This window comes from Lolium perenne, chromosome 6, assembly GCF_019359855.2.
Source record: "Lolium perenne isolate Kyuss_39 chromosome 6, Kyuss_2.0, whole genome shotgun sequence".
In the NCBI taxonomy this organism is placed as follows: domain Eukaryota; kingdom Viridiplantae; phylum Streptophyta; class Magnoliopsida; order Poales; family Poaceae; genus Lolium; species Lolium perenne.
Window position 1 is genome coordinate 222,005,998 of NC_067249.2, and position 26,542 is coordinate 222,032,539.

Genomic DNA, 26,542 nt, shown 5'->3' on the forward strand with positions numbered 1-26,542 from the left:
GATTTGAATCCAATCATGTGTAAGATGTATGAGTAGATGCATATCATGTACCATGTTCTTAATTGCTTGTTTTGATCTAACTTGTATAAGAGAACATGTGTGGGGGAAAATGTGTGTATTCGTTGGAGTAACATGGTGGTAATGATTGAATAGTGACAATAAATTCGAAAACTACTATGGGTTTTACCTATCTTTTGTTACCTCGCTAGGGATTAAGTGAATTAATTTGCTACAACTATCCAGTGACATCTGCGATAATCTTATTTGTTCAAGGTAGCATATTTGTATTTCAAACATCATGTCGAAGTACCTAAGGCTATGCTATATTAATTCTTAATTATAGATTGCTTTGAGTTTTTCCTTTCTAGAGGAGTATAAGAGAGATGTGTTATATCCACAGGCGGAGCTTCCTTAGGGCCAAACTGGGCCATGGCCCGCCCAAGATTTATGCAAAACAACAATATATGCCTATGTATATGAGTGGCCCAGCCTACTGACACGTATTCCCTTCCCCTACGCTGACTCTAGTCCCAGTATTTCCATGTCTTCAACGATTCATTTCGTCCTTCTCGCAGCCAGAGATCGCCAGTTAGCCACTCAGTTAGATTGCTTGGCTTAAAATTTTAGGTAGATAATAGGGGACCGTGGAAGCAGTGGATCATCACCACAGCAGCGGCGCCATCCAAAGCTAGAGGGTCGCCGCGTCCATAGTAATAGCGAACCGGCCAGAGGTTCAGAAGCTCGGCGAGGTCGCGCTAGCAGCTGCAACCAGCCACTGAATAGGGCCATCACCACTTATCTCTAATTTCCTTGTTTAGATCGCATTTATACAGTTCGGGCCTTCCCCGCTTCGAAAAAAGGTAGTCTTCTTTCTTTTCCCAATTTCTTAGTTAGCAATTTGATAGATATACACATATTTATCTGCTGATTCTATAACTAGAAAAAATGTCAACCAATCACTAATTCCTAGTGAAGAACATACAAAAAATGTGTTCTTCTTTAGACTGGCCCGCCCATAGTTTTCTTTGAAGCTCCGCCACTGGTTATATTATCTCTATGATAGGACGTGATGCCCATATAAATGCTAATCATACACATAATGAAGTTTCATCAACATTATATTGCTTGCGAATTGTTTTATGTCTACTACACCTTTATGAGAGATTAGACAATTGAACCCATAAACCCTGGTCCAATTTTAATCATAAGAAACAACTTTCAAACATCATTCGTCTCATTTTTATTTTCTACATTAACTAAATCCTAAATAAAAAATAATAATATTAGAAAAACAAAGTAAAACCCAAAAATACCTTCTTATTATTGTTTTTACCTTGCTTGCCTAGTCATAGATTGTTTTACTTTACTTTATTTATAAGTTAGAGTTTTATTAATACAAAACCTTCTGCGTGACACCACACGGTGGAGTTGGGGACACAAGGAAATTACTTTGTTTTGTAGGTTGCTTGAAGAGGAGAAGCAAAAGATAGTTCTAAGCCAATTCCCCAAGAGTTCGATATAAACCCTCGAGTCATCCTTGTGGGGAAAAGACGCTTGCTACAACAGTCTGCACTTGGAGTCACAATGAGTTGGTACACATGGAGTTGTTTCCACCAAGCGGTGATAGGAGTAAGTGAGACAACAATCTAGAAGATTGTCAGACAACTCCTTGATCCCACATGCCCTATAGAAGTTTGAACAAAAATGCCTCACGCACGATCGATGGTGCAAGCGACCATGCTCGAAAATCTTAATCTTCACCGTGTTGAGGATGCCTTGATGCCAATCCGAGATGACACATACTTCCGTCGAAGGCGGTATAGCCTTGGTTTTTAGCAAACAGAAAAACCACTCCAAGTTATCATTGTTCTCAACCTCAACTAAAGCAGAATCCAAAGGCATTAAATGGTTGTTGGCATCATTTGATATTGCCACCAGTTATGTGCCCTTGAATTTTTCGGTCAAGAAGGTGCTATCGATGGATACGATCGGTCTATAATGTTCGAAAGCCCTCACACATTTCTCAAAGACCCAAAATATGCACGGCCAAATACTCGGACTCTTGCATCGTTGTGCAATGTTGTCTTTTGACCAAAAGGCTCCACCACATGAACCATGCCCGGGTTTAGTAGCGGCCATCGCTCCCAATAACCTAGGGAGTCGGTTGTATGCATCCTCCAAATCACCGTACAACATCTTGAATGCGTCTTTTTTGGCCTTCCATGCCTTCCCGTACTTCACATTGAAGTGAAAGCGGGATTTCACAACATCTTGGATGGACTTAATACTCATCATTGGAAGTGACAAGATCTCGTGGAAGTTGAGTTGTTAGTGGTCGCACTTCACATCCATGTCATCAAGCTTCTTGCCTCAGCACATGTGAGTTGATACACTAGTACTTTTCCAAGGGGGGTCCTCCCTTCAAAGGACTTTCACCCACAACCTATGGACATCCATCCTCTTTGCATTTAACCGTGTAGCGCTTCTTGACGTCCAAGTGAACATCGGTGTACGGGTGATGATGCTTAACAATAACTCTTGATCGAAACCATAAATTTGAAGTGGGCTTTGAACGTCAATGATGTCTACGTACGCTTCTATTCCTGTAGACAGTGTTGGGCCTCCAAGAGCAGAGGTTTGTAGAACAGCAGCAAGTTTTCCCTTAAGTGGATCACCCAAGGTTTATCGAACTCAGGGAGGAAGAGGTCAAAGATATCCCTCTCAAGCAACCCTGCAATCACGATACGAGAAGTCTCTTGTGTCCCCAACACACCTAATACACTTGTCAGATGTATAGGTGCACTAGTTCGGCGAAGAGATAGTGAAATACAAGTGGTATAGATGATGGTAATATTGCAGGAAGTAAAGATGCAGTAAAACAGTAAACAAGCGGTGCCAAAAAATAGCTTGCTGGCGTGGGAAGCAATTCTCTGTGGTGTAACTTATTCGGAAACAAGGCCTAGGGATCATACTTTCACTAGTGGACACTCTCAACATTGATCACATAACTGAATAAACAAATACTACTTTCTCTACACTCTCTTGTTGGATGACAAACACCATTCATTGTGTAGGGCTACAAGAGCACCTCAATGCCGGAGTTAACAAGCTCCACAACATTCGATGTTCATATTTAAATAACCTTAGAGTGCATAATAGATCATTGCAATTATACCGAGAACTAACATAGTGCACACACTGTCACCATTACACTATGAAAGGGGGAATAGATCACATCAATACTATCATAGTAATAGTTAACTTCATAATCTACAAGAGATCATAATCATAACCTACGCCAAGTAATACATGATGCACACACTGTCACCATTACATCATGAAGGAGGAATAGACTACTTTAATAACATCACTAGAGTAGCACATAGATGATATTCAACTAGATCACAAAGCTCATGATCACATAAAGATCACATGGGAGAGAGAGATGAACCACATAGCTACCGGTACAGCCCTTAGCCTCGATGGAGAACTACTCCCTCCTCATCATAGGAGACAGCAGCGGTGATGAAGATGGCGGTGGTGTCGATGGAGATGCCTTCCGGGGGAACTTCCCCGTCCCGGCGGCGTGCCGGAACAGAGACTTCTGTCCCCCGAATCTTGGCTTCGCGATGGCGGCGGCTGCGTAATTTTTCTCGTCCCGTGGCTTATTCTTTTAGGGTTTTCGCGACGGAGTCCTTAAGTAGGCGGAAGGGCAGCCTCGGAGGGGCCCTGGTGGGACCACACACTAGGGGGGCGCGCCCCACCCGTTGGCCGCGCCGCCCTGGCCTGTGGGCCCCCCTGGGTCCCCTCTGGACTCTCTCCGGTGTTCTGGAAGCTTCGTGGAAAAATAAGATACTGGACGTTGATTTCGTCCAATTCCGAGAATATTTCCTTACTAGGATTTCTGAAACCAAAAACAGCAGAAAACAGGAACTGGCACTTCGGCATCTCGTCAATAGGTTAGTTCTAGAAAATGCATAAATATGACATAAAGTGTGTATAAAACATGTAGGTAATGTCATAAAACTAGCATGGAACATAAGAAATTATAGATACGTTTGAGACGTATCAAGCATCCCCAAGCTTAGTTCCTACTCACCCTCGAGTAGGTAAACGATAACAAGAATAATTTCTTAAGTGACATGCTACCAACATGATCTTGATCAATACTATTGTAAAGCATATGAGATGAATGAAGTGATTCAAAGCAATGGTAAAGACAATGACTAAACAACTGAATCATATAGCAAAGACTTTTCATGAATAGTACTTTCAAGACAAGCATCAATAAGTCTTGCATAAGAGTTAACTCATAAAGCAATAGATTCAAAGTAGAAGGCATTGAAGCAACACAAAGGATGATTAAGTTTCAGCAATGGCTTTCAACTTGTAACATGTATATCTCATGGATAGTTGTCAACATAAAGCAATATAACAAGTGTAATAAGTAAACATGTAAAAATCAATGCACACAGTTGACACAAGTGTTTGCTTCTAAGATAGAAAGGCCCTTTGCAGAGGGAAGCATGGATTACTATTTTTGTGCTAGAGATTTTATTTTGAAAACATAGAAACAATTTTGTCAACGGTAGTAATAATTCATATGTGTTATGTATAAGACATCCTATAAGTTGCAAGCCTCATGCATAGAATACCAATAGTGCTCGCACCTTGTCCTAATTAGCTTGGATTAACACGGATTATCATTGCATAACATATGTTTCAACCAAGTGTCACAAAGGGGTACCTCTATGCCGCCTGTACAGAGGTCTAAGGAGAAAGTTCGCATTGGATTTCTCGCTTTTGATTATTCTCAACTTAGACATCCATACCGGGACAACATAGACAACAGATAATGGACTCCTCTTTTAATGCTTAAGCATTCAACAACAGATAATATTCTCATAAGAGATTGAGGATTTGTGTCCAAACTGAAACTTCCACCATGATTCATGGCTTTAGTTAGCGGCCCAATGTTCTTCTCTAACAATATGCATACTCAAACCATTTGATCATGAAAATCGCCCTTACTTCAGACAAGATGAACATGCATAGCAACTCACATGATATTCAACAAAGGTGTAAAAGTTGATGGCGTCCCCAGAAACATGGTTACCGCTCAACAAGCAACTTATAAGAAATAAGATACATAGCAACATATGAGAATGGATTTTGTACACGCTGGTATGGGTACGTGTGTTATCCAGCCGTTGACATGTTCCTCGAGATTGATGCAAAATTTTTGGTGTAGGGTAGCACTAGTCTATGATGGTACTGTTCACACCAGTTACTCTATGTTCCTGTCACTTCATCCTTTTCACTGTACAAACGAAGCGCTGCAGATGGACAGGATGGACCCAGAGCGCTCGGCCTAACCACGGTGAGTTGGACGGAGACATTCACTTTCCATCTTGACGAACCGACGAGCCAGCGTCTCGTGGTACTGCAGCTCGCATCGCGGTGGTGGAGAAAGGATTAGCAGCGAGCTGTACCTCGCGTGGTGTTGCAGACTGCCGGACGAGGAACCCGGCGAGGCGCCGGTGTCGTGCGTGATGTGGCGGAGGGGCGCGGAGGAGAGCGAGGTGGACATCATGGCGTACGTGGTGTCGCTGGGTGGTGTCGTAGAAGAGGCTCCGGATGCTGCACCTCGTCGACCGTCGACGCCATGCCCAAGTCTGCGGAGACAGCGCTGGGACGAGTTCATCAAGATGGCCAAACCGGCAGCTTAATAACGATTGGATGAATAAGTCTTGAGTCGCCGCTCGTTTCTTCCTAGCATACATGCTGACAGAGAGAATGGGGCGCTCGTCTGTGTCGTCTGCGCCATCGCGGGTCGCATGCAGGTCTTGTCGTAGCACTTGGTCGACAGTGCCGCGACGCAGGCTGGGCAGGAAATGGCTGGACATGTCGATGAGTTCACTTTATTCACTGTTCATTCTACCCTGTTGCAGAGAGAAAACAGAGAAAAGAAATAGTTGATGTAACCCTTTTCTGTAGCATCACATCAGGTCGTAGGGGTAAGGAAAAAAGCATGTCTACAATTCTCCGGATCTCAAAGCACCTACCAACGGTAACGATAGCTAGCATACCCATACGTGCGGGTACAATTGTATTTCCGAGCAACATATTCAATACCACAATAGTTTTTAAGGCTATTTTTCCATGAGCTATGTATTGTAAAGGCAAAGAATAGAATTTTAAAGGTAGCACTCAAGTAATGTACTTTGGAATGGCAGAGAAATACCATGTAGTAGGTAGGTATGGTGGACACAAATGGCATAGTTTTTGGCTCAAGGATTTGGATGCACGAGAAGAATTCCTCTCAATACAAGGCTAGGCTAGCAAGGTTGTTTGAAGCAAACTCAAGTATAAAACGGTGCAGCAAGACTCACATATGAACATATTGTAAGCATTATAAGACTTTACATTGTCTCCTTGTTGTTCAAACACCTTAACCAGAAAATATCTAGACTCTAGAGACCAATCATGCAAACCAAATTTTAACAAGCTCTATGTAGTTCTTCATTAATGGGTGCAAAATACATGATGCAAGAGCTTAAACATGATCTATATGAGCACAACAATTGCCAAGTATCAAATTATTCAAGACATTATACCAATTACCACATGCAGCATTTTCTGTTTCCAACCATATAACAATGAACGAAGCAGTTTCAACCTTCGCCATGAACATTAAGAGTAAAGCTAAGAACACAAGTGTTCATATGAACAAGCGGAGCGTGTCTCTCTCCCACACAAGCATGAATTTATTCAAACAAAATAAAAACAAACAGACGCTCCAAGTAAAGTACATAAGATGTGACCGAATAAAAATATAGTTGCAAGAGAAGAAACCTGATAAATTGTTGATGAAGAAGGGGATGCCTTGGGCATCCCCAAGCTTAGATGCTTGAGTCTTCTTGAAATATGCAGGGATGAACCACGGGGGCATCCCCAAGCTTAGACTTTTCACTCTTCTTGATCATATTGTATCATCCTCCTCTCTTGACCCTTGAAAACTTCCTCCACACCAAACTCAAAACAAACTCATTAGAGGGTTAGTGCATAATCAAAAATTCACATGTTCAGAGGTAACACAATCATTCTTAACACTTCTGGACATTGCCCAAAGCTACTTAAAGTCAATGGAACAAAGAAATCCATCAAACATAGCAAAAAGGCAATGCGAAATAAAAGGCAGAATCTGTCAAAACAGAACCGTCCGTAAAGACGAATTTTTCTGGAGCACTTAACTTGCTCAGATGAAAATGCTCAAATTGAATGAAAGTTGCGTACATATCTGAGGATCACGCACGTAAATTGGCAGATTTTTCTGAGTTACCTACAGAGAATTCTACTCAAATTCGTGACAGACAGAAATCTGTTTCTGCGCAATAATCCAAATCTAGTATCAACCCTACTATCAAAGACTTTACTTGGCACAACAATGCAATAAAATAAGATAAGTAGAGGTTGCTACAGTAGTAACAACTTCCAAGACACAACAAAACAGTAGCAAAATAAACACATGGGTTATCTCCCAAGAAGTTCTTTCTTTATAGCCATTAAGATGGCCTCAGCAATTTTAATGATGCACTCCCAAGAAATAAGAGTTGAAGCAAAAGAGAGCATCAAAAAGCAAATAAGAAACAATTTTAAGTCTAACCCACTTCCTATGAAAAGGAATCTTGTAAATAAACAAGTTATTGAAGCATGAAGCTACTATCATAGAAAGACAAAGAAAGTGCAACTTCAAAATTTTCAACATAAAGAGGGGAAACTTAATATTATTAAGATGCATATAACCATGTTTCCCTCTCTCATAATAACTTTCAGTAGCATCATGAACAAACTCAACACATGAAACATTCTTATCATGAGCTACATGCATAAAATTGTTACTCTCCACATAAGCATAGTCAATTTTATTAGTAATAGTGGGAGTAAAACTACCATAACCGTCATTGTAATCATCATAAATTGCAGGCATAGTATAATCATAGTAACCTTTATCCTCCATAGTAGGTGGCACCAAAAGACCACTATCATTATAATCATCATAAATAGGAGGCAAAGTATCATCAAAGAATTTTTTTTCCTCAATGCTTGGGGGACTAAAAATATCATGCTCATCAAAACCAGCTTCCCCAAGCTTAGAATTTTCTATAACATTAGCAACAATGGTGTTCAAAGCGTTCATACTAATATCATTGCTACTAGAATGCAAATAAGATTCCATAGGTTTTTTAATTTTCGCATCAAATCATCCATGTCTTAACTCAGGAAATAGAATAAAAAGCTCATTGTTATTTTCCATTATGCCTAACTAGTGAACAAGAAACAGAAAGATGCAATTGCAGGATCTAAAGGAAATAGCTTCGAGCACTCACAATGGCACCAGAAAATAACTTAGTTACCTGGGACCGGAGTATGAGTGCCTTTTACCTTTCCTCCCCGGCAACGGCGCCAGAAAATAGCTTGATGTCTACGCACGCTTCTATTCCTGTAGACAATGTTGGGCCTCCAAGAGCAGAGGTTTGTAGAACAGCAGCAAGTTTTCCCTTAAGTGGATCACCCAAGGTTTATCGAACTCAGGGAGGAAGAGGTCAAAGATATCCCTCTCAAGCAACCCTGCAATCACGATACGAGAAGTCTCTTGTGTCCCCAACACACCTAATACACTTGTCAGATGTATAGGTGCACTAGTTCGGCGAAGAGATAGTGAAATACAAGTGGTATAGATGATGGTAATATTGCAGGAAGTAAAGATGCAGTAAAACAGTAAACAAGCGGTGCCAAAAAATAGCTTGCTGGCGTGGGAAGCAATTCTCTGTGGTGTAACTTATTCGGAAACAAGGCCTAGGGATCATACTTTCACTAGTGGATACTCTCAACATTGATCACATAACTGAATAAACAAATACTACTTTCTCTACACTCTCTTGTTGGATGACAAACACCATTCATTGTGTAGGGCTACAAGAGCACCTCAATGCCGGAGTTAACAAGCTCCACAACATTCGATGTTCATATTTAAATAACCTTAGAGTGCATAATAGATCATTGCAATTATACCGAGAACTAACATAGCGCACACACTGTCACCATTACACTATGAAAGGGGGAATAGATCACATCAATACTATCATAGTAATAGTTAACTTCATAATCTACAAGAGATCACAATCATAACCTACGCCAAGTACTACATAATGCACACACTGTCACCATTACATCATGAAGGAGGAATAGACTACTTTAATAACATCACTAGAGTAGCACATAGATGATATTCAACTAGATCACAAAGCTCATGATCACATAAAGATCACATGGGAGAGAGAGATGAACCACATAGCTACCGGTACAGCCCTTAGCCTCGATGGAGAACTACTCCCTCCTCATCATAGGAGACAGCAGCGGTGATGAAGATGGCGGTGGTGTCGATGGAGATGCCTTCCGGGGGAACTTCCCCGTCCCGGCGGCGTGCCAGAACAGAGACTTATGTCCCCCGAATCTTGGCTTCGCGATGGCGGCGGCTGCGTAACTTTTCTTGTCACGTGGCTTATTCTTTTAGGGTTTTCGCGACGGACTCCTTAAGTAGGCGGAAGGGCAGCCTCGGAGGGGCCCTGGTGGGACCACACACTAGGGGGCGTGCCCCACCCCTTGGCCGCGCCGCCCTGGCGTGTGGGGCCCCCTGGCTCCCCTCTGGTCTCTCTCCGGTGTTCTGGAAGCTTCGTGGAAAAATAAGATACTGGGCGTTGATGTCGTCCAATTCCGAGAATATTTCCTTACTAGGATTTCTGAAACCAAAAACAGCAGAAAACAGGAACTGGCACTTCGGCATCTCGTCAATAGGTTAGTTCCAGAAAATGCATAAATATGACATAAAGTGTGTATAAAACATGTAGATAATGTCATAAAACTAGCATGGAACATAAGAAATTATAGATACGTTTGAGACGTATCAGTCAACCCGGGATAAATCCCATTATTCTTGTGATCCATATCCCGGTGGGAAATTGGCCTAGCTCCAAGAACGAAGCTCTTTCCACCGTCAACCACGGCTTCATACGCGAGACTAAGATCACTGAACAATGGTATCTGATGATACCGTCCCAATACCTTCTTGAAAATTTATGCTTCCATAGTTGTGAACCCTTCCTCGTCAATTTCTTCATCGGGACCATCGTTATCCGAGTCTGATGCATAGCATCGGGAATAAGGGATGGAATGGTCAATTTTATCTTGCCCATAATATGTGTCCAAATCACCTACATTGTTCCCACTGAACTCACAATCATTGTCATCATCCTCATACTCATACTCATACTCATCATTCTCCTTCTCCAAATGCTTCATCTTGGTTCTTATAAATTGGGCTCAAAGATTGGATCGCTACATGTTGGGTCATGGGAGGTTCGCTCATTTCTTCTTGGTTCATGGGTGGTGGTGTCCTAGCATCGAACGGGGAAGCACACTGGTTAAAGTCAAAGTGCAAAGTAATATCAACAATTTTGGTGGCAAACAACTCGAGAGCCATGTCTTGTGATTCTGCCACTTTCTCTTGTATGCAACCCAACGTTGCGCGGAGTTTATACGCATTGTCTTCGAACAGATGTGCACTCCAAACCCCGTATTATGCCTTCCCTTTAACTCAACAACATCATGTGGCCCATTCCAATGCAAATCATTCCTTAGTTGTTCCAAAACCTCGACATATTTAGGACTACGCTCAAACACCAAGTCAAGCTCATCCGGGTCCGGCTCTATGTTGCCTTAAAAAAGGCGTCCATGTCCATATGATACATGAAGAATTCTCGCCATCCTTGCCATAATCACAACACATACATAAACATATTCAATAATTAATCAGGGGCTGACACACGAAGAAAACATAGCCATATAAGCAAACACTAGGCCTATCATACAAATCTAACAAGAACCCTAACCCTAACCTAACAACAATCCTAAATCTGAAACATAATGCTTCATTAGCAATCATAACAAGCAACCATTGGCCATTGCAACAAGAAATCAATGATGCATGTTTGGTTATTTTGCAAAGCTAGGGTTTCCAAGATTTGGACAAGTCCAACCAAAATACAAGATTCCAATCGTTTAAAACCAAAGGAAGCATGGGAGAATACCTCACTTGTGGGGTCGAAATCCACGGAGAAAACCTTCAGATCTGAGGATTTTGGTAGAGGGGTTTGAGATGAGAGAGGGGAGCTGCCATCCCCGAGCTTTTGTGGGGTGTGGGGGAGATGAGGGGGAGTGGGTCGGGCTGGGTTGTTCGGGTCGGTTATCCCTAAGTGAGAGCATAGCGCCGACGGGAGCGACGCTATACTACGTTGTGTAGAGCCTATGTGAGAGACACTACATGCCTGCGAATGGGGCCCAGTCTGGCCCAGCCTGGCCACGCTGGCAGGAGGTGTGCCTGACAGAGCGGCGCTACACTACCTAGTACAACGTCTTTGGCATCGGCATCGGCGCTACATAAAAGGGTTACTTTCTGAGTTTGTTTCGTGAATTTCTTGCGTTCGAGGGGTCAATTCTGTCCATGTCAAGAAGTGATCCTAGCTTACTTGGTTAGGGAAGTGGATGTACAACCCAGTCATCCAGGTTTAAGTCTTCAGAGACACGAATTTAGGTTCTTATTATTTAGAAAAAACAAAATCATTGTAGGGGCTTCCCCTACCGTATTCCTTTCAAAAAAAAAAATCTGTCCATCTCGCCATGCCATGTGGACATGTGTTTCCCCTCATATCTCTACTATATAAAAAGGAGGAACTGGTTCTGTTTCCTCCGGTCGAAGGTTTCGTCCTACATATTTTTATCTGACCATTTCGCCCTCCCACCGCACTATCAAACAATGCATCAGGCAATCACCACATCATAAATGTTGTCCACCATGAATTTTAGGAAACAAGAATTACGGGATACATGCACCATAATTTCAGGAATTACACACCATTACACGCCATCAGTGAAACATGAATTACAGGAAAAGGAAAGTAAACTATAGGAAAGGTAAACTCTGAACACGCAATTTCTCCAAAAAGTTAAAGAAATATCAGACATTAATTGCATGGAGATTTGCGAGGAAGGTTTAGAACGTATGAATGATATCTTTTCCTTCTCTACTTCTTTTCAGCTTCGTTGTGTGTTATCGCGGCAGCTTCGGTGACAGCTTCAGGGACGACGACAGCTTCGACGGGAGCCGGCCAAGGAACCGCCGCGACGAGGCCATGTCGTTCCGACGCGGCCCTCTCCTTTCCCAGTCTATCACGCGTGGACAACGTGTGCCTAGATGTGGCTGCCGGGAGTTGGCGGGGGACGCGAAGGGGTGGTGTTGATGGCCGCTCCCGTGCGTTCTACAGCGAGCGGCGAGGACGGAATACTGCGGTGGCGCGCTTCGGGATGGCGCGAGCAAGCAGCGACTAATCAAGTGATCGTCCGTATTTTCTTCGTCAAGGTAATTGTTCTAAATCCACCCTGGCGGAGCTCATGTCATCATGGCCGAGACCGTCGTGACTGCGAGCATCCATTCTGATTCTCCATAAAACCAAAATGCTTTATTAGTTTAGAATTCGTCTAGGAACAAAAGCGAATTCTAAAAGGCCATGAGAAGCGAGAAGGTGATGTGAAGATCCAATTTTCTGCTCTTCTTTGTCTACATCTTTGTGCCAATTGAGTCTGGCCCTATATAGTGAAAGTAGCATTCAGTAGTCATGCACTTGCTTTATTGAGTTTGATTGATTGTACGGACGCTAGATCAGTTCATGAATTCACACCATTAATTTGGTTTGGAGCTTCATCGTGTAATGCTAATCTAAAAATAAATTCAGTCGGCAGATTTGACGTGCAGGTCAGTTACGAGGATTATCAAAACCAAGTTGTATTGATAATCTTGGCTATTGTACGGATGCATGTATATGTAATTTTGATATGTTCTTCTTCATTGTATTTCACACATTTATCATCAACTATGGAGATCTGTATTTTCTAAGATGTAGAGATTCAGTATATCTCCTCTCGGTTCAATCTTAAGCCTAATGCATTATGTACCCTCACTAGGAATCAATCAAGAAACCGAGGGGCTTAATACAATGTTATCCAATCAAGAGGGGGAGAGAAAGGTGGAGGCCATGGCACATCGGTTGTGATCGTGTTGTCCTTCCCATGCCGGCAACTCGTGGAGAAACAGAGTGTGAAATGGTATAGTCGCGGGCGTCCAACTAGGTGCATGAGAATCTGAAGAATTGATCTACACTCGGGTGATATGCAATATCTAGCTGACAACCCTGAGGTGGTAAAAATGGCACTTTCATTTTGGTTGGATATATCTTGCAACAAACCTATGAGGAAACAAATGGCACTTTCATTTTGGTTGGATATATCCCGCGAGAGGTCACCGGTGCCAAGGGCGGGAGGCCACCCGCCGGCGTGAGGCTGCAGCGTGGGAGTCCACCGACGGGAGACTGCTAACGCAAGCTCGGGACTCCATCAGCTCGAAGATAAGATTGATCAACCAGGGGTCTGATTGCACGTTTTTGAAATAGAAAGGGTGGAAATAAAAAAATGTTTTCAACTACACTTCTGACACCTAAAACGTGACGAAGGGGGCAGTATTGTTTAGTTGATTATTATGAAAGATTCTGCAGAAACGCTCATGTATTCCACAATTTTGGGATTTGAAATCTGTTGACGTTACCAGAAATTTGTCCGATGCAATATATAGTTAAGGTCGTTCTTTTCCCCCACTTTTATTAATGATGTACTAAGGTGAAGCAGTGCAAATTTGACTGTATAATTTCTATTTTTTTGCCCCTGGACTAAACCTACGCAGATTTGGTTAGGACGTCACGAAATTTGATGTCACTATTTGATGTTCTATCAGGTTATATGAGATGGCAGACTTTTAAAGTGATGGCAATGCTAAATCAAGGACAACTGAAGGGGTGGAGATGGCAATGATAAACCAATGGAAAATGAAGGAGGTGGAGTGGAAGAAGAGGTCGCAAGACCTGATATCTGAGGAGAGAGTCGATATTCATCCATATATAAACGGGGACCATATTACTTATGTTCCGCACACATTTATGGACTGAAATAATTGTTTACCGGTAGGTAAATTTTTCCGTTATCCCGTGGCAACGCACGGGCATTTGTGCTAGTTCTTCTATGAATTCTTATTGTCCGGCTCATCTCAAAGAGACACACACAAGCAAGCAGCCCAGAATTTACTCCTGGGAAGCAAACAGGTTGTCATTAACGGCCGGCCTGCCTTCTTTTAACCCGTTTCTTTCTAGAGCTTCGGCGTCTCCAAGCATTGACCTGTGCATGGGTGCATCTTCAAATGGAAGCCTTTCTTCAACCATAATTTTTGTGTACTCCGTAGAAGAAATATTAAAATACCGTATACCTCAATCCAGAGGCGCATAAATCAACCAGCATGTGGCGTCTGAACTCGGAAAAGTCGGTGATATAAAACTTGTTATGGATCCGAGGTGAAGGTTTGCCACATGCAAACAAGCAAGCAACATCCCTGCGAGACTAGAAAACCCTCAGCTGGCATGTTCACAGTTTTGACCTGTTCATACTTTACTTACCGACACACTCCCTAGCAGAGCATGCATCTCTGCAGGTATAATCCATGGCACTACAACACACATCATGCTGTTAACACGGCTCATAATCAAACCCAGTAATAACATCCGACAAAACCCAGAAGCATCCTAGGCGCCAGTGAGTTTGACCTGACATCTAAACTTCAGCTGCTCACTATGCTCATGCCATGACAAATTTCAGCTGCTAAATCCAACGTAAAGAAAAAATACAAACAAGAAAAAGGCCAAAGGAATTCAAGCAGCAAGAAGGCACCAAGGGCGGGCATCTTCTACCATTGCTGCAGGCTCCCTGAATACCAGGCGCCCGCTCGTTTTCGAAGCCCGTCGCTAGACACAATTCCCTCCCTGCCACCCATTTTCACCCCCCACTTTTGTTCCTTTCCTGCACCCACTACTCCACATTTCGCTCCTGCCTTGCCGTGCTGCCGGGTGGTTACAGGGTGGAGAGGAAAACAACCGAGGAAGAAGACGACATCGCGGCGGATGAGGGTCCATGCATCGCGCCGTTGCCTTGTTTTTACCGCGGCCGGGCTGAATGTCAAACCATCCTCATAATCTCAACAATGTCCCCCGCGACATCCCCAAGCCCGCCTCGGCCGACGAGCTCGTCAAGAATGGCAAGAAGAAGAAGGTGAGAGCAGGTCCCCTCCTGGCCGGCGCGCGTGCCGGAACCGGGGGAGAGATCGATCGATCGATCATGAAAGCAATGTGGCTGGTTTTGATTTGTTTTTTTGTCTGTTGGCGCTTCTCTGAAATCGCAGTCCTTCATGTCCAACATCTTCCGCAAGAAAGGGAGGAGCGGCGCGGGGAGCTCGGAAAAGAGGTCGACCTCGCGCCGAGACATCGTCTTCGATTTGGACGAGAAATGCGGCGGCGAGAGGGCGGACGCCACGACGATGGCGGAGGAGTTCTTGGACGCGTCTCCCACCGTCCGCAAGAGCGTTTCAGGTGATTCCTTTTGGAGGAGACAATGTGCCTGTGTGTGTATGCTCGTGATCGTTACGATTCTGAATTTGTTCCTTTTCTCTGCGTCTCAGAGCGGCATTGCGCGACGCGAATCGAGAGCCTGACCCTCAGCTGCCTGGATTCGCCCAGCAGGCAGAACGTCGATACCAGGGAATACAGGTGACGAGAGCTCTTCGGTTCTGAACTTCTGATTGATTCGTCGGAAGAGAACAGGCTAATTCTGTACAAGTTGATGACATTGTTGTGTTCTTCTTGTTGTTGCAGGGTGTTCGTGGGCACGTGGAACGTGGGAGGGAAGCCTCCTAACAGCAGCCTTAACCTAGAAGATTTTCTCCAGATAGAAGGATTACCTGACATCTACGTCCTAGGGTACGTGCAACATTTCCCGATCCGTCAGCGAATTTTCCCATGGTCGATGCTGCACAAATTTCACACGGGAATCAATCAGAACAACCGTTTGATCGCCTGACATTTTTGGGCAGGTTCCAGGAGATCGTGCCTCTGAACGCCGGCAACGTGCTGGTGGTGGAGGACAACGAGCCGGCGGCGAAATGGCTGGCGCTCATCTACCAGGCCCTCAACAAGCCCCAGCAGCAGCAGCAGCACCAACAGACGCAGGACCAGCAGTCCTCCGGCGACGAGCTGTCGCCGACGGAGTCATCCGCCGCAGCTGCGTCGACCTCCACGTCCGCCCAGACCCTGAGCCGGCAGGGCGCCGGCCGCGAGCGCGGCCCGTCCATCCCAAAGTCCTCCAGCAGCGGCGCGCTCCTCTTCCACAAGCCGTCCCTCAAGGCGCTCAGCAAGAATTACCGCGTCAACAGCGCGCTCGTCAAGACCTGCACCTGCATGTCCGACCCCTCCACCATGATACGCCGCGCCCGGGAGATGCGGGACTTCATCTACCGTGTCGAGGCCTCCTCGTCCGGCGGCGAGGAGCCGGACCAGTACCCCTCCTCGTCCTCGTCTCCGGGGTTAGGAGGATTCGATGCCATCGGCGGCGGCGGCGGGATGAACTACTGCCTGATCGCGAGCAAGCAGATGGTGGGCATCTTCCTGTCCGTGTGGGTGCGGCGGGAGTTGGTGCAGAACATCGGCCACCTCCGGGTGGACTCCGTCGGCCGCGGCATCATGGGCCGCCTAGGCAACAAGGGCTGCATCGCCATGAGCATGACGCTGCACCAGACCAGCGTCTGCTTCGTGTGCAGCCACCTGGCCTCCGGCGAGAAGGAAGGCGACGAGGTGCGCCGCAACGCCGACGTCGCGGAGATCCTCAAAAGCACCCAGTTCCCGCGCATCTGCAAGGTGCCCGGCCAGCGGATCCCCGAGAAGATCATCGACCACGAGTAATCATCATTAAGCCCAACATCACATACCTCTGCTTCCATTCTCGATGCTCATTAGATTTGTGAATAAACCCAGCCGGATCATATGGCTCGGGGACCTGAACTACCGCGTCGTGCTGAGCTACGACGAGACCAGGGCGTTGCTCGAGGAGAACGACTGGGACACCTTGCTCGAGAACGATCAGGTATGTGATAAACCCTGCATTTTTCAGATACGCTACAGTGGCAGTGCAGTGAAAGCCTCTGGATTGACAAGATGGATATTCCTGGACAGCTGATGATCGAGAGGCAGGCAGGAAGAGTGTTCAAGGGGTGGAAGGAAGGAAAAATATACTTCGCGCCCACGTACAAATACAAGCCAAACACCGACACCTACGCCGGGGAGACCACCAAATCGAAGAAGAAAAGGAGAACACCTGCCTGGTAATGGAAAGAACAAGCAGCAAATCTGAACTCTGAATGTGAGGTTTTCTAATGGTTTACCTCACATCCCATATGAATGTTCATGTAGGTGTGACCGGATACTGTGGCACGGCCGGGGGATAGAGCAGCTGCAGTACATCAGGGGCGAGTCCAGGTTCTCCGACCACCGGCCTGTCTGCAGCGTCTTCGTGGTCGAAGCTGATGTAGATAATGGGAGCAAGATCAGGAAGGGCTACTCCACCCTGGACTCCAGGATCCACTGCGAGTCGCCGTTGCCAATACCACAGAGACACAGCTTCTATGACTTTTGACTTGTGATAGTGAAATTTTAATTTTGTCTATATTATAGCTTACAAGGGTCAGAAAAGTTTGTAGTGGGAGGGCTGAAACCTTTTCAACTTTCATGCCTAGCAACTTTTCTTACTAACTGAAATGTAAATGGTGGCTTCTAGCAGAAACACAAGTTGTTGCCAAAGGCTTCAGGTTCGGCACAAGTAGTAACAGTAGAAAGTATGTTCTTTTCTTTCAGCAAAATCAAAGTCAAAAGAAGTAAAGCGGACAGTGCAAAGTAAACTTACACTGTGCCTTGTATAAGCCCAACAACAGAAAAACAACTTCGAATTTCCAAGAAAAACACATGATATAGCATATATAGCAGCACATGTAAATCGAAAAAATTCTGGTTGACACAAGAAAACTGAGTGTAATCAAGTGTTTTATTGCAGTTTACCATCTGATAAGAGTTTGTTGCCAAAAGGTTCTTCGAATAAGGTCATAAGGGTGCCGACTACAAAAGAAGTCTGGCAGCACTTCCGGGTTTGTGTTAAAGGATTGTTATTACTTTTCATGTTCACCTGCTGGTGGGAATTCGCTGCAGTGGAGCTCATACCTACATCTGGAATGTATGTTTCATGGTGATGCTTCATGGATCAGATGAACTGGTACCTTTCTCTGAAGATGTAATACCTTCTCCTTTTGAGGTTATCAATTTAACTGTGCTTGATTCAGTTTCTTCTTTCTTTTCAGATCTAGTCTCTGTTTCGTCCTTTACAGAGCCAGTTTCTGTTTCGTGCCTCTTCTCAGACAAAATCTCAGTCTGTCCCCTCTCCTCAGATGCAACCTCAGTCTCTTCCTTTTCCTCCGATGTACTCTCTGATTCTTCACTCTTTTCAGATAAATTCTCTGTTTCCTCAATCTTGTCCAATGCAATCTCTTCAGTCTTCAAACCTGAGCTACATTGTTGGGACCCATGGTTCTTCATCAGATAGGGCTCGGAAGCAAGCGCAGAATTCTCAGGGCTCCAAAACAAGGGCATCTTGTTGTCATCTTCTCTCATCCTTGCAGCAAAATCATTTATGTTAAAACTGGCCTGGCTTCTACCGCCAAATGCACATTCTAATTCATCCATGTTGAAAAGGTCTTCCATTATCTTGTCGGTTTCAGGATTATCAGGGTATACAAATTTGACCTTATTTCTCGTTTTCGGCTCAAGAATGGGACTTGCCATCTGCATTTAGATACAAAAACTGTAAGTAACATAGGATGCTTCATTCCCCTTTTTTTTTGACACAGGATGCTTCATTCCCTTTCGTATACTATAACTGCTATTCATTGAAAGGAATTCCACAAGATAAAAAAAAAGACCATCCAGAAGAAACAAATACAAGGTATTCTGATAGTAAGAAGAAAATAAAACAAGCTGTGTTATCTGCTATAGGCAGTCTATAATGCAAATAGGAGAACAAAGACATTGTTAGATACTACATAAATACACATCATCCCTATGTTTCTGATTAACTAAATAGCTAAAAATAAGGATAATTATAAGTGGCAGTACAGGTCATACCTTCCAGAAAGACTCGAAAACTCTGGGAGCATTGTAAAGAATTGCCACACCCAATCTTTCAGGATAATGACCTTGTAGGACATCTGCTGTCAACTTTGTCACGTGAAGTGATAAGTGAGACATGCCAAAGCCAGCAAAATCAATGAGCCAAACCATCTGATCCTGACCAGGTGGAAGATTTAGGATTGCATTCTCCATACAGTATACCAAATACCTGACCTGCCCCTTGGCCTTCTTGGTATTCTGAAAACAGGACATAAATTAGAATGAATAAATGACACAACCTTATGTTCATAGGAACTACATATGCACATTTTGATACAAGAAAAAAGAGCATGATTAAACCTGGCATGAAGGTCTCATGACAAGAATACTCCGTCCACTTTTGTCAAAATAATCACTCCGGTAAATTTTCCCAGTCGCGGCTTCATCTGATATGTCATCCTATATCAAGAATTTAAATAATACCGTTTATCAAATACTATGCCATCAAACGGATTACAACGATGCAGCAATTGTTTCATAAAGCATACTAGAAATCTCCGCAATGGCATAAAGAGAATCACTTCTACTACTTGGCTACAGGACATGCTATTTCTTTCGAGAAGTATACATTTTCTTAAGTCAAAAAGTGAGAATGGCTCACCCAACGGATCTCATCAGGCTTATACTCAGAACGCCATTTCAAGGTTTTCATAAGCATTTTGGTAGCCTTCTTCACGTCCCAATTCCTTGCTATCAGATACCTCGCAACTGAACCATCTGAGCAATACAGTGCAGATTTTCCTGATAATTTTCCTAGGGCAGCTCTAACTTGACCAATCTAACAAGGAAAGAACATAAATATGAGAAAACAGAAACTATTTGCACGCAAAATATGGATAATAGAACAATTATCTCCCAAAAGCATGACAGAAAATATTGAGTTTCATCTAAGCAAAATACTTAAATGAGATGATGTAGGATCACCTTGGACAGCTGCTGCTCATATAGTGCTGCTTCTTTCGCATGGTCATTGTCTGCACCACTCCCTGAGCTCATAGTTATGTTTTCCTATTACCTACTTTAAACTGAATTACATTGAGTTAGATAAAAGAGAATGCCCATATATTGAGAAACAGTAGGATGGAAAAGGTAAAAAATCTAGCAGACTTGTATTCTTGATTGTAACTTACACAACCACTTTTCTTAATTTTCATGGTTTAAGGAAGTTACTGAAGCTGGGCCACTGGAGTATGTTTTCTCTGTGTATAAAATTTACCCACTCCTGTAGCATGGAGCAATATTTGTGCGTATAACTAAACCTACAGGGATCATCTTTACCCTCTAATTGTGATCTAATACAACCTGACGACAAACTAAACCAGCCAACACAAAATACAGCAAACTTTTATTTCTTGAAGGAGCAGAATACAGTAAACCTAATGAACAAGAATATAATGTTCAGAACAACCTGCAGAGGCCGGGGCTATCCCCTTTTCAAAAAAAGTTCTACCTGCACGAGATTTTGATGTTGTCCTATCTACACTATCCAATAATCCCGAAAGGAGGCACTAGCACAACGCTGGTGTAAACAAAGCTCTCAAATTTCCGCCGCCGGCAAACAAAACTAGCTACCACGGAACCAGTCAAAAAAACGGCAAAATTCAGAGCGTCAACTCAACAGGCAACCTCGAGTCCACGACCTCGTCAAGAATCATCCTAATCCCCAAGAACCTAATTAAGCCATTTAAGAAGGGGGGAAACTGCGGAGTGGCGACTCAGAAGATAACCACGGCCCTCTGCAAGAATCATCCAAATTCCTGAAGGAACCTCCCGATCTCGCTCGAAATTGAAGTAAATGATAGAGCCAATAGTCGCAAAACCCCAATTCTTAGTCGGGACAACGCTCGCTGCAAGAACCGAGAAACGCCTGTCGAAATGGCACACCCCCCAAGACAGCAGGATTCCCCTTTGAACCCCCAAAAACGCCGCCGCAAGAATGCAAGATCCAGCTTTTCGTTGGCTCCAAGCTATCAACCACACGCACCAAAAGATCCCCCGCATATCCCACCAAACTCGAAGCTTTCTTGCACATGCAACAAATCGTCCGGAAGCAGAACCGCACAAAAAGGACAGGCAATCTTCCGGCATCCCGCGAAAAAGGCGCCAACAAGCGATACAGACAGCGTCGAACCCCAAATCGAAGCTGGCTAGAAGAGCAAGGGCTGGGTTTCTTGGCGCTCACCTCGGCGACGGCGAGGCGGGGTGCGCGGAGCACGCAAGGGGAGCCCGGGTCGTCCTCTCCGGCTCTTTCTCCCCCTTGCTGCCGTCTGCCGAGGACTCGAATGGACTATTCGATAAAGTCCGAATCTTCCTGCCCCGGAAATGCTCTGGGACAGAGAACTTATCGGACGGCTGTGATTGGTCTGATCCTCTGGCGTGGAGCCATCGGACGGCTGGGAGGGACGATGCGTGGCCCCGCTCTATGTGTACTTGGCGGTGCAAAGGACAAAGGAACCCGAAAAATTATTGGGATTGTCGGGAAATGTGAGCTGTTTTTTGTGTTTTAGTTTGTTGGCGTTGTGATCAGGAATCGGATCGGATTGGATTGTTAAGACTTGTGTTGTGTTGGCGATCATGGCACGGCAAGAATAAATGGTTAATTATATGGTTAAACATGGAAATGTGCAGTCTACTACTGTATACTCCCTCTGTTCCATTCTATAGTGACTATTGTTTTTTGGCACGGAAATTAGCGCAAGAGTATTTTTTACACAAGACCCCTAGCTGAACGATTTGAGATCAACGTAAAATTTGGGAAATACATATCTTCCTAACTTACCATAACAATTTCGGGAGCTGAACGATTTGGGAGCTGAACGGGGAGGGGGTAATTGAAAAAAAGCTAAGCTACAATCTTATATTCTAAAACAAATACCAAAAATCTATAGGCACTATAAAAAGAAACGGAGGGAGTATAATACTAGAGCGTACAAAAATAGATGCAACATGACCATTTCTACTCATTTTACTCTCTAAACTCTTCTTCAGACACTTGCCGCCCCTTCCTTTCATGTTTTTTCCCCTGAGTATATAATCACAGATAATTGAAAACTTAGGTTGGTCGGCTTGAACTCTGACACATAAATGTCGAGCAGAGCTGACCATTTTGGTTCATTAAGAAAAATAAATTTAACGAGTCTAGAGTGCGCGGTTGACTCGACTAGCTCATAAAATTGTGTATATTTTATCCATGGGAACCGTTAACAAAAACTTGAATCCTATAGACACATAATACCTAACGCTTTCGAGTACGGATCCTAATCCACTCATCTCATTTGGTCGTCCTACATCATTTTTCTTTCATTTTCTTATCATGATGTTCACCCTTCTTGTTCTGTCACCACCACCCACCATTATCCCACACCAGACCTAGCATCATGGACAAGGTAAGGCTTCTTTAGAAGGATTCCCCTAAGGTGGCATGTTTTTTTACACATGTGCTTTACTTCTAGACTTCGTCATTATTTGAACTATGAATTTCTTATCGTTTCTCAATTGTTCCCTTCCGGGCATGCTTTCTTCTTCTTAACTACATCCTTTCTATAGCATTTTTACTTCTCAATTGCATTCTTTCAACTGTGTTTTTGATTCTCAACTGCATCCTTCCAAATTGTGTATCTCCCTCTCAATCGTGTTTCTCCGTTCTCTGCTGCATTCTATCAGTTGTGTTTCTCTGTCTAAATTACATTCTTCCAATTGCATAACAAGCTTCAGTTAAGTATGGATCTTATATTCTGGTGTAACATATCCCATCTCCCTACCTTATGTGGGAAAAATACTATCCCTTAGGCTGGTCATAGTGCATAGTATCATATACTAGTATCATGCATATGATATTTGTCTGTGATACTATCTCTATAGTGGATGACATTATAGAGTAGTACTACCTCCGTTTCAAGGAATAAGGCACACGCGTATTCCAAGATGAACTTTGACCATAAAAATTGAGCAACAAAATCTTGATTATATTATATTATAAAGGTGCAGCTTTCAAGTTTGTCCTTTCAACATAATACAAGGGAAAACAAGAAACAACTAATTTATTCTCTTACAATGAGTCATGTTCAACATATGGGTACCAAAGAATGTAGATTGTATCGTAGGGACGCATCCGTTCAACAAAAAGAAAGGAACGGAGGGAGTATAATACTAGAGCGTACAAAAATAGATGCAACATGACCATTTCTACTCATTTTACTCTCTAAACTCTTCTTCAGACACTTGCCGCCCCTTCCTTTCATGTTTTTTCCCCTGAGTATATAATCACAGATAATTGAAAACTTAGGTTGGTCGGCTTGAACTCTGACACATAAATGTCGAGCAGAGCTGACCATTTTGGTTCATTAAGAAAAATAAATTTAACGAGTCTAGAGTGCACGGTTGACTCGACTAGCTCATAAAATTGTGTATATTTTATCCATGGGAACCGTTAACAAAAACTTGAATCCTATAGACACATAATACCTAACGCTTTCGAGTACGGATCCTAATCCACTCATCTCATTTGGTCGTCCTACATCATTTTTCTTTCATTTTCTTATCATGATGTTCACCCTTCTTGTTCTGTCACCACCACCCACCATTATCCCACACCAGACCTAGCATCATGGACAAGGTAAGGCTTCTTTAGAAGGATTCCCCTAAGGTGGCATGTTTTTTTACACATGTGCTTTACTTCTAGACTTCGTCATTATTTGAACTATGAATTTCTTATCGTTTCTCAATTGTTCCCTTTCGGGCATGCTTTCTTCTTCTTAACTACATCCTTTCTATAGCATTTTTACTTCTCAATTGCATTCTTTCAACTGTGTTTTTGATTCTCAACTGCATCCTTCCAGCTGTGTATCTCCTTCTCAATCGTGTTTCTCCGTTCTCTGCTGCATTCTATCAGTTGTGTTTCTCTGTCTAAATTACATTCTTCCAATTGCATAACAAGCTTCAGTTAAGTATGGATCTTATATTCTGGTGTAACATATCCCATCTCCCTACCTTATGTGGGAAAAATACTATCCCTTAGGCTGGTCATAGTGCATAGTATCATATACTAGTATCATGCATATGATATTTGTCTGTGATACTATCTCTATAGTGGATGACATTATAGAGTAGTACTACCTCCGTTTCAAGGAATAAGGCACACGCGTATTCCAAGATGAACTTTGACCATAAAAATTGAGCAACAAAATCTTGATTATATTATATTATAAAGGTGCAGCTTTCAAGTTTGTCCTTTCAACATAATACAAGGGAAAACAAGAAACAACTAATTTATTCTCTTACAATGAGTCATGTTCAACATATGGGTACCAAAGAATGTAGATTGTATCGTAGGGATGCATCCGTTCAACAAAAAGAAAGGAACGGAGGGAGTATAATACTAGAGCGTACAAAAATAGATGCAACATGACCATTTCTACTCATTTTACTCTCTAAACTCTTCTTCAGACACTTGCCGCCCCTTCCTTTCATGTTTTTTCCCCTGAGTATATAATCACAGATAATTGAAAACTTAGGTTGGTCGGCTTGAACTCTGACACATAAATGTCGAGCAGAGCTGACCATTTTGGTTCATTAAGAAAAATAAATTTAACGAGTCTAGAGTGCGCGGTTGACTCGACTAGCTCATAAAATAGTGTATATTTTATCCATGGGAACCGTTAACAAAAACTTGAATCCTATAGACACATAATACCTAACGCTTCCGAGTACGGATCCTAATCCACTCATCTCATTTGGTCGTCCTACATCATTTTTCTTTCATTTTCTTATCATGATGTTCACCCTTCTTGTTCTGTCACCACCACCCACCATTATCCCACACCAGACCTAGCATCATGGACAAGGTAAGGCTTCTTTAGAAGGATTCCCCTAAGGTGGCATACATCATAGACATCCAACTGACAATGAACATTAATTTGTGTGGTTATTGTGAGTTTATCCTTTCCACCTCTCATACCCCTATGTCTCTTTTATCCTTCTTCACCCACGTTCCTTTCCTCACTTCTCGTTCCCGCTCATTTGAGAATAAAGGAAACCGAGAAAACATCGCAAATACAACTAGACATTTGAAAACTTGACTTGTCATATGAATAAACATTTCTTAGCAAGGGGAGTTGGCAAACATAGCAAATACTTTTTGCGATGTGGCTCCTTCCTGGCTCACACGTAATATCCACCTCCATAAGTTCATCCAACATTGGCGATAGGATTTCCCCGATGGGGTGCCACACTTTACATTCCTTCGTGGCTCACACCCAAAATACACTGCCATACAATCATTAAGCAGGGGAGGATCTATGCTTTCGCCATCGGGGTGTCACACTTTACATACATAATAAAATTGACACGCATGACATACCACCACAAATACATTTGGACGCTTAAAACTTGGAAAGATAAGTACATAATTTGGTACTCATATCTTTTGTATTTTTTTTGATGAGTTTTGACAAGGTTTTGATTCTAGTTTAATTTAAGTCTACACATATTTTAGGACCAATGAAACCACACAATTTTTTTGGTGAAATATTGACGAAATTCAAAGTGTACTCAGAGCCCGTGAATGAGACATTGAATTTTCAGAGATTATGTTGAACAAATTTAAACTAAACCATGACAATTGTTATGGATCCAGGGGATATTTTCTTTGTAGGATTAGAGTTATAATTAGAAGTTTGCTAACTATTGCACTTTTAGCCAATTAGAGCATAGTAAACAGTGTATTGATTGTGTTTTTCCTATGGAAAAAATAGCGCACTATTTCGGCGCTAAGAGCACGCTATAGCGTTTCTAAACGGTCCACACTACATCATTCCGGCGCTATAACATGCTATAGCACGTTAATAGCGTATTTTTCTACCGATGCTATTTTATTATAGCGCGCTACTTTTTCCTTGGTTTTTCCTCACAAGTGATTACTTTCAATTGTATATTTCTTTTCAACTTCGCCGTTTTAACGGTGTTCTTTTCTAATTGGGTTCTTTGAACTGTGGGTTTTCTTCTTAAATGCATCATTTTGACTAACTACATCATTACAACGTCATGTTTTTTTACACATGTGCTTTACTTCTAGACTTCGTCATTATTTGAACTATGAATTTCTTATCGTTTCTCAATTGTTCCCTTTCGGGCATGCTTTCTTCTTCTTAACTACATCCTTTCTATAGCATTTTTACTTCTCAATTGCATTCTTTCAACTGTGTTTTTGATTCTCAACTGCATCCTTCCAGCTGTGTATCTCCTTCTCAATCGTGTTTCTCCGTTCTCTGCTGCATTCTATCAGTTGT

At 43.0% G+C, this 26,542-nt stretch overlaps 2 protein-coding genes across 3 annotated transcripts; one reads left to right on the forward strand and one right to left on the reverse strand.

Moving 5' to 3' along the window:
* The first annotated feature begins 14,941 nt into the window (after positions 1-14,941).
* Positions 14,942-17,862, forward strand: LOC127306169 (type I inositol polyphosphate 5-phosphatase 5). The gene is made up of 8 exons (XM_051336783.2): positions 14,942-15,264; positions 15,395-15,581; positions 15,671-15,758; positions 15,864-15,968; positions 16,082-16,942; positions 17,019-17,127; positions 17,217-17,365; positions 17,454-17,862. The coding sequence occupies exons 1-8, from the start codon at positions 15,169-15,171 to the stop codon at positions 17,674-17,676; spliced, it is 1,818 nt and encodes a 605-aa protein (XP_051192743.1). The 5' UTR covers positions 14,942-15,168; the 3' UTR covers positions 17,677-17,862.
* A 201-nt stretch (positions 17,863-18,063) lies between these two features.
* Positions 18,064-21,589, reverse strand: LOC127306170 (uncharacterized). Of its 2 annotated transcripts, none has more exons than XM_051336784.2 (6): positions 21,439-21,589; positions 20,181-20,281; positions 19,858-20,034; positions 19,557-19,655; positions 19,212-19,454; positions 18,064-18,872 (listed from the first exon to the last, which is right to left on the reverse strand). In XM_051336784.2, exons 2-6 carry the CDS (start codon positions 20,250-20,252, stop codon positions 18,288-18,290), a joined length of 1,176 nt encoding a protein of 391 aa, XP_051192744.1. In that variant the 5' UTR covers positions 20,253-20,281; positions 21,439-21,589; the 3' UTR covers positions 18,064-18,287. The 2 variants fall into 2 exon arrangements, with proteins under 2 accessions (XP_051192744.1, XP_051192745.1); XM_051336785.2 differs by having other exon boundaries at positions 20,181-20,271; positions 21,439-21,537.
* Between the last annotated feature and the right edge of the window lie 4,953 nt (positions 21,590-26,542).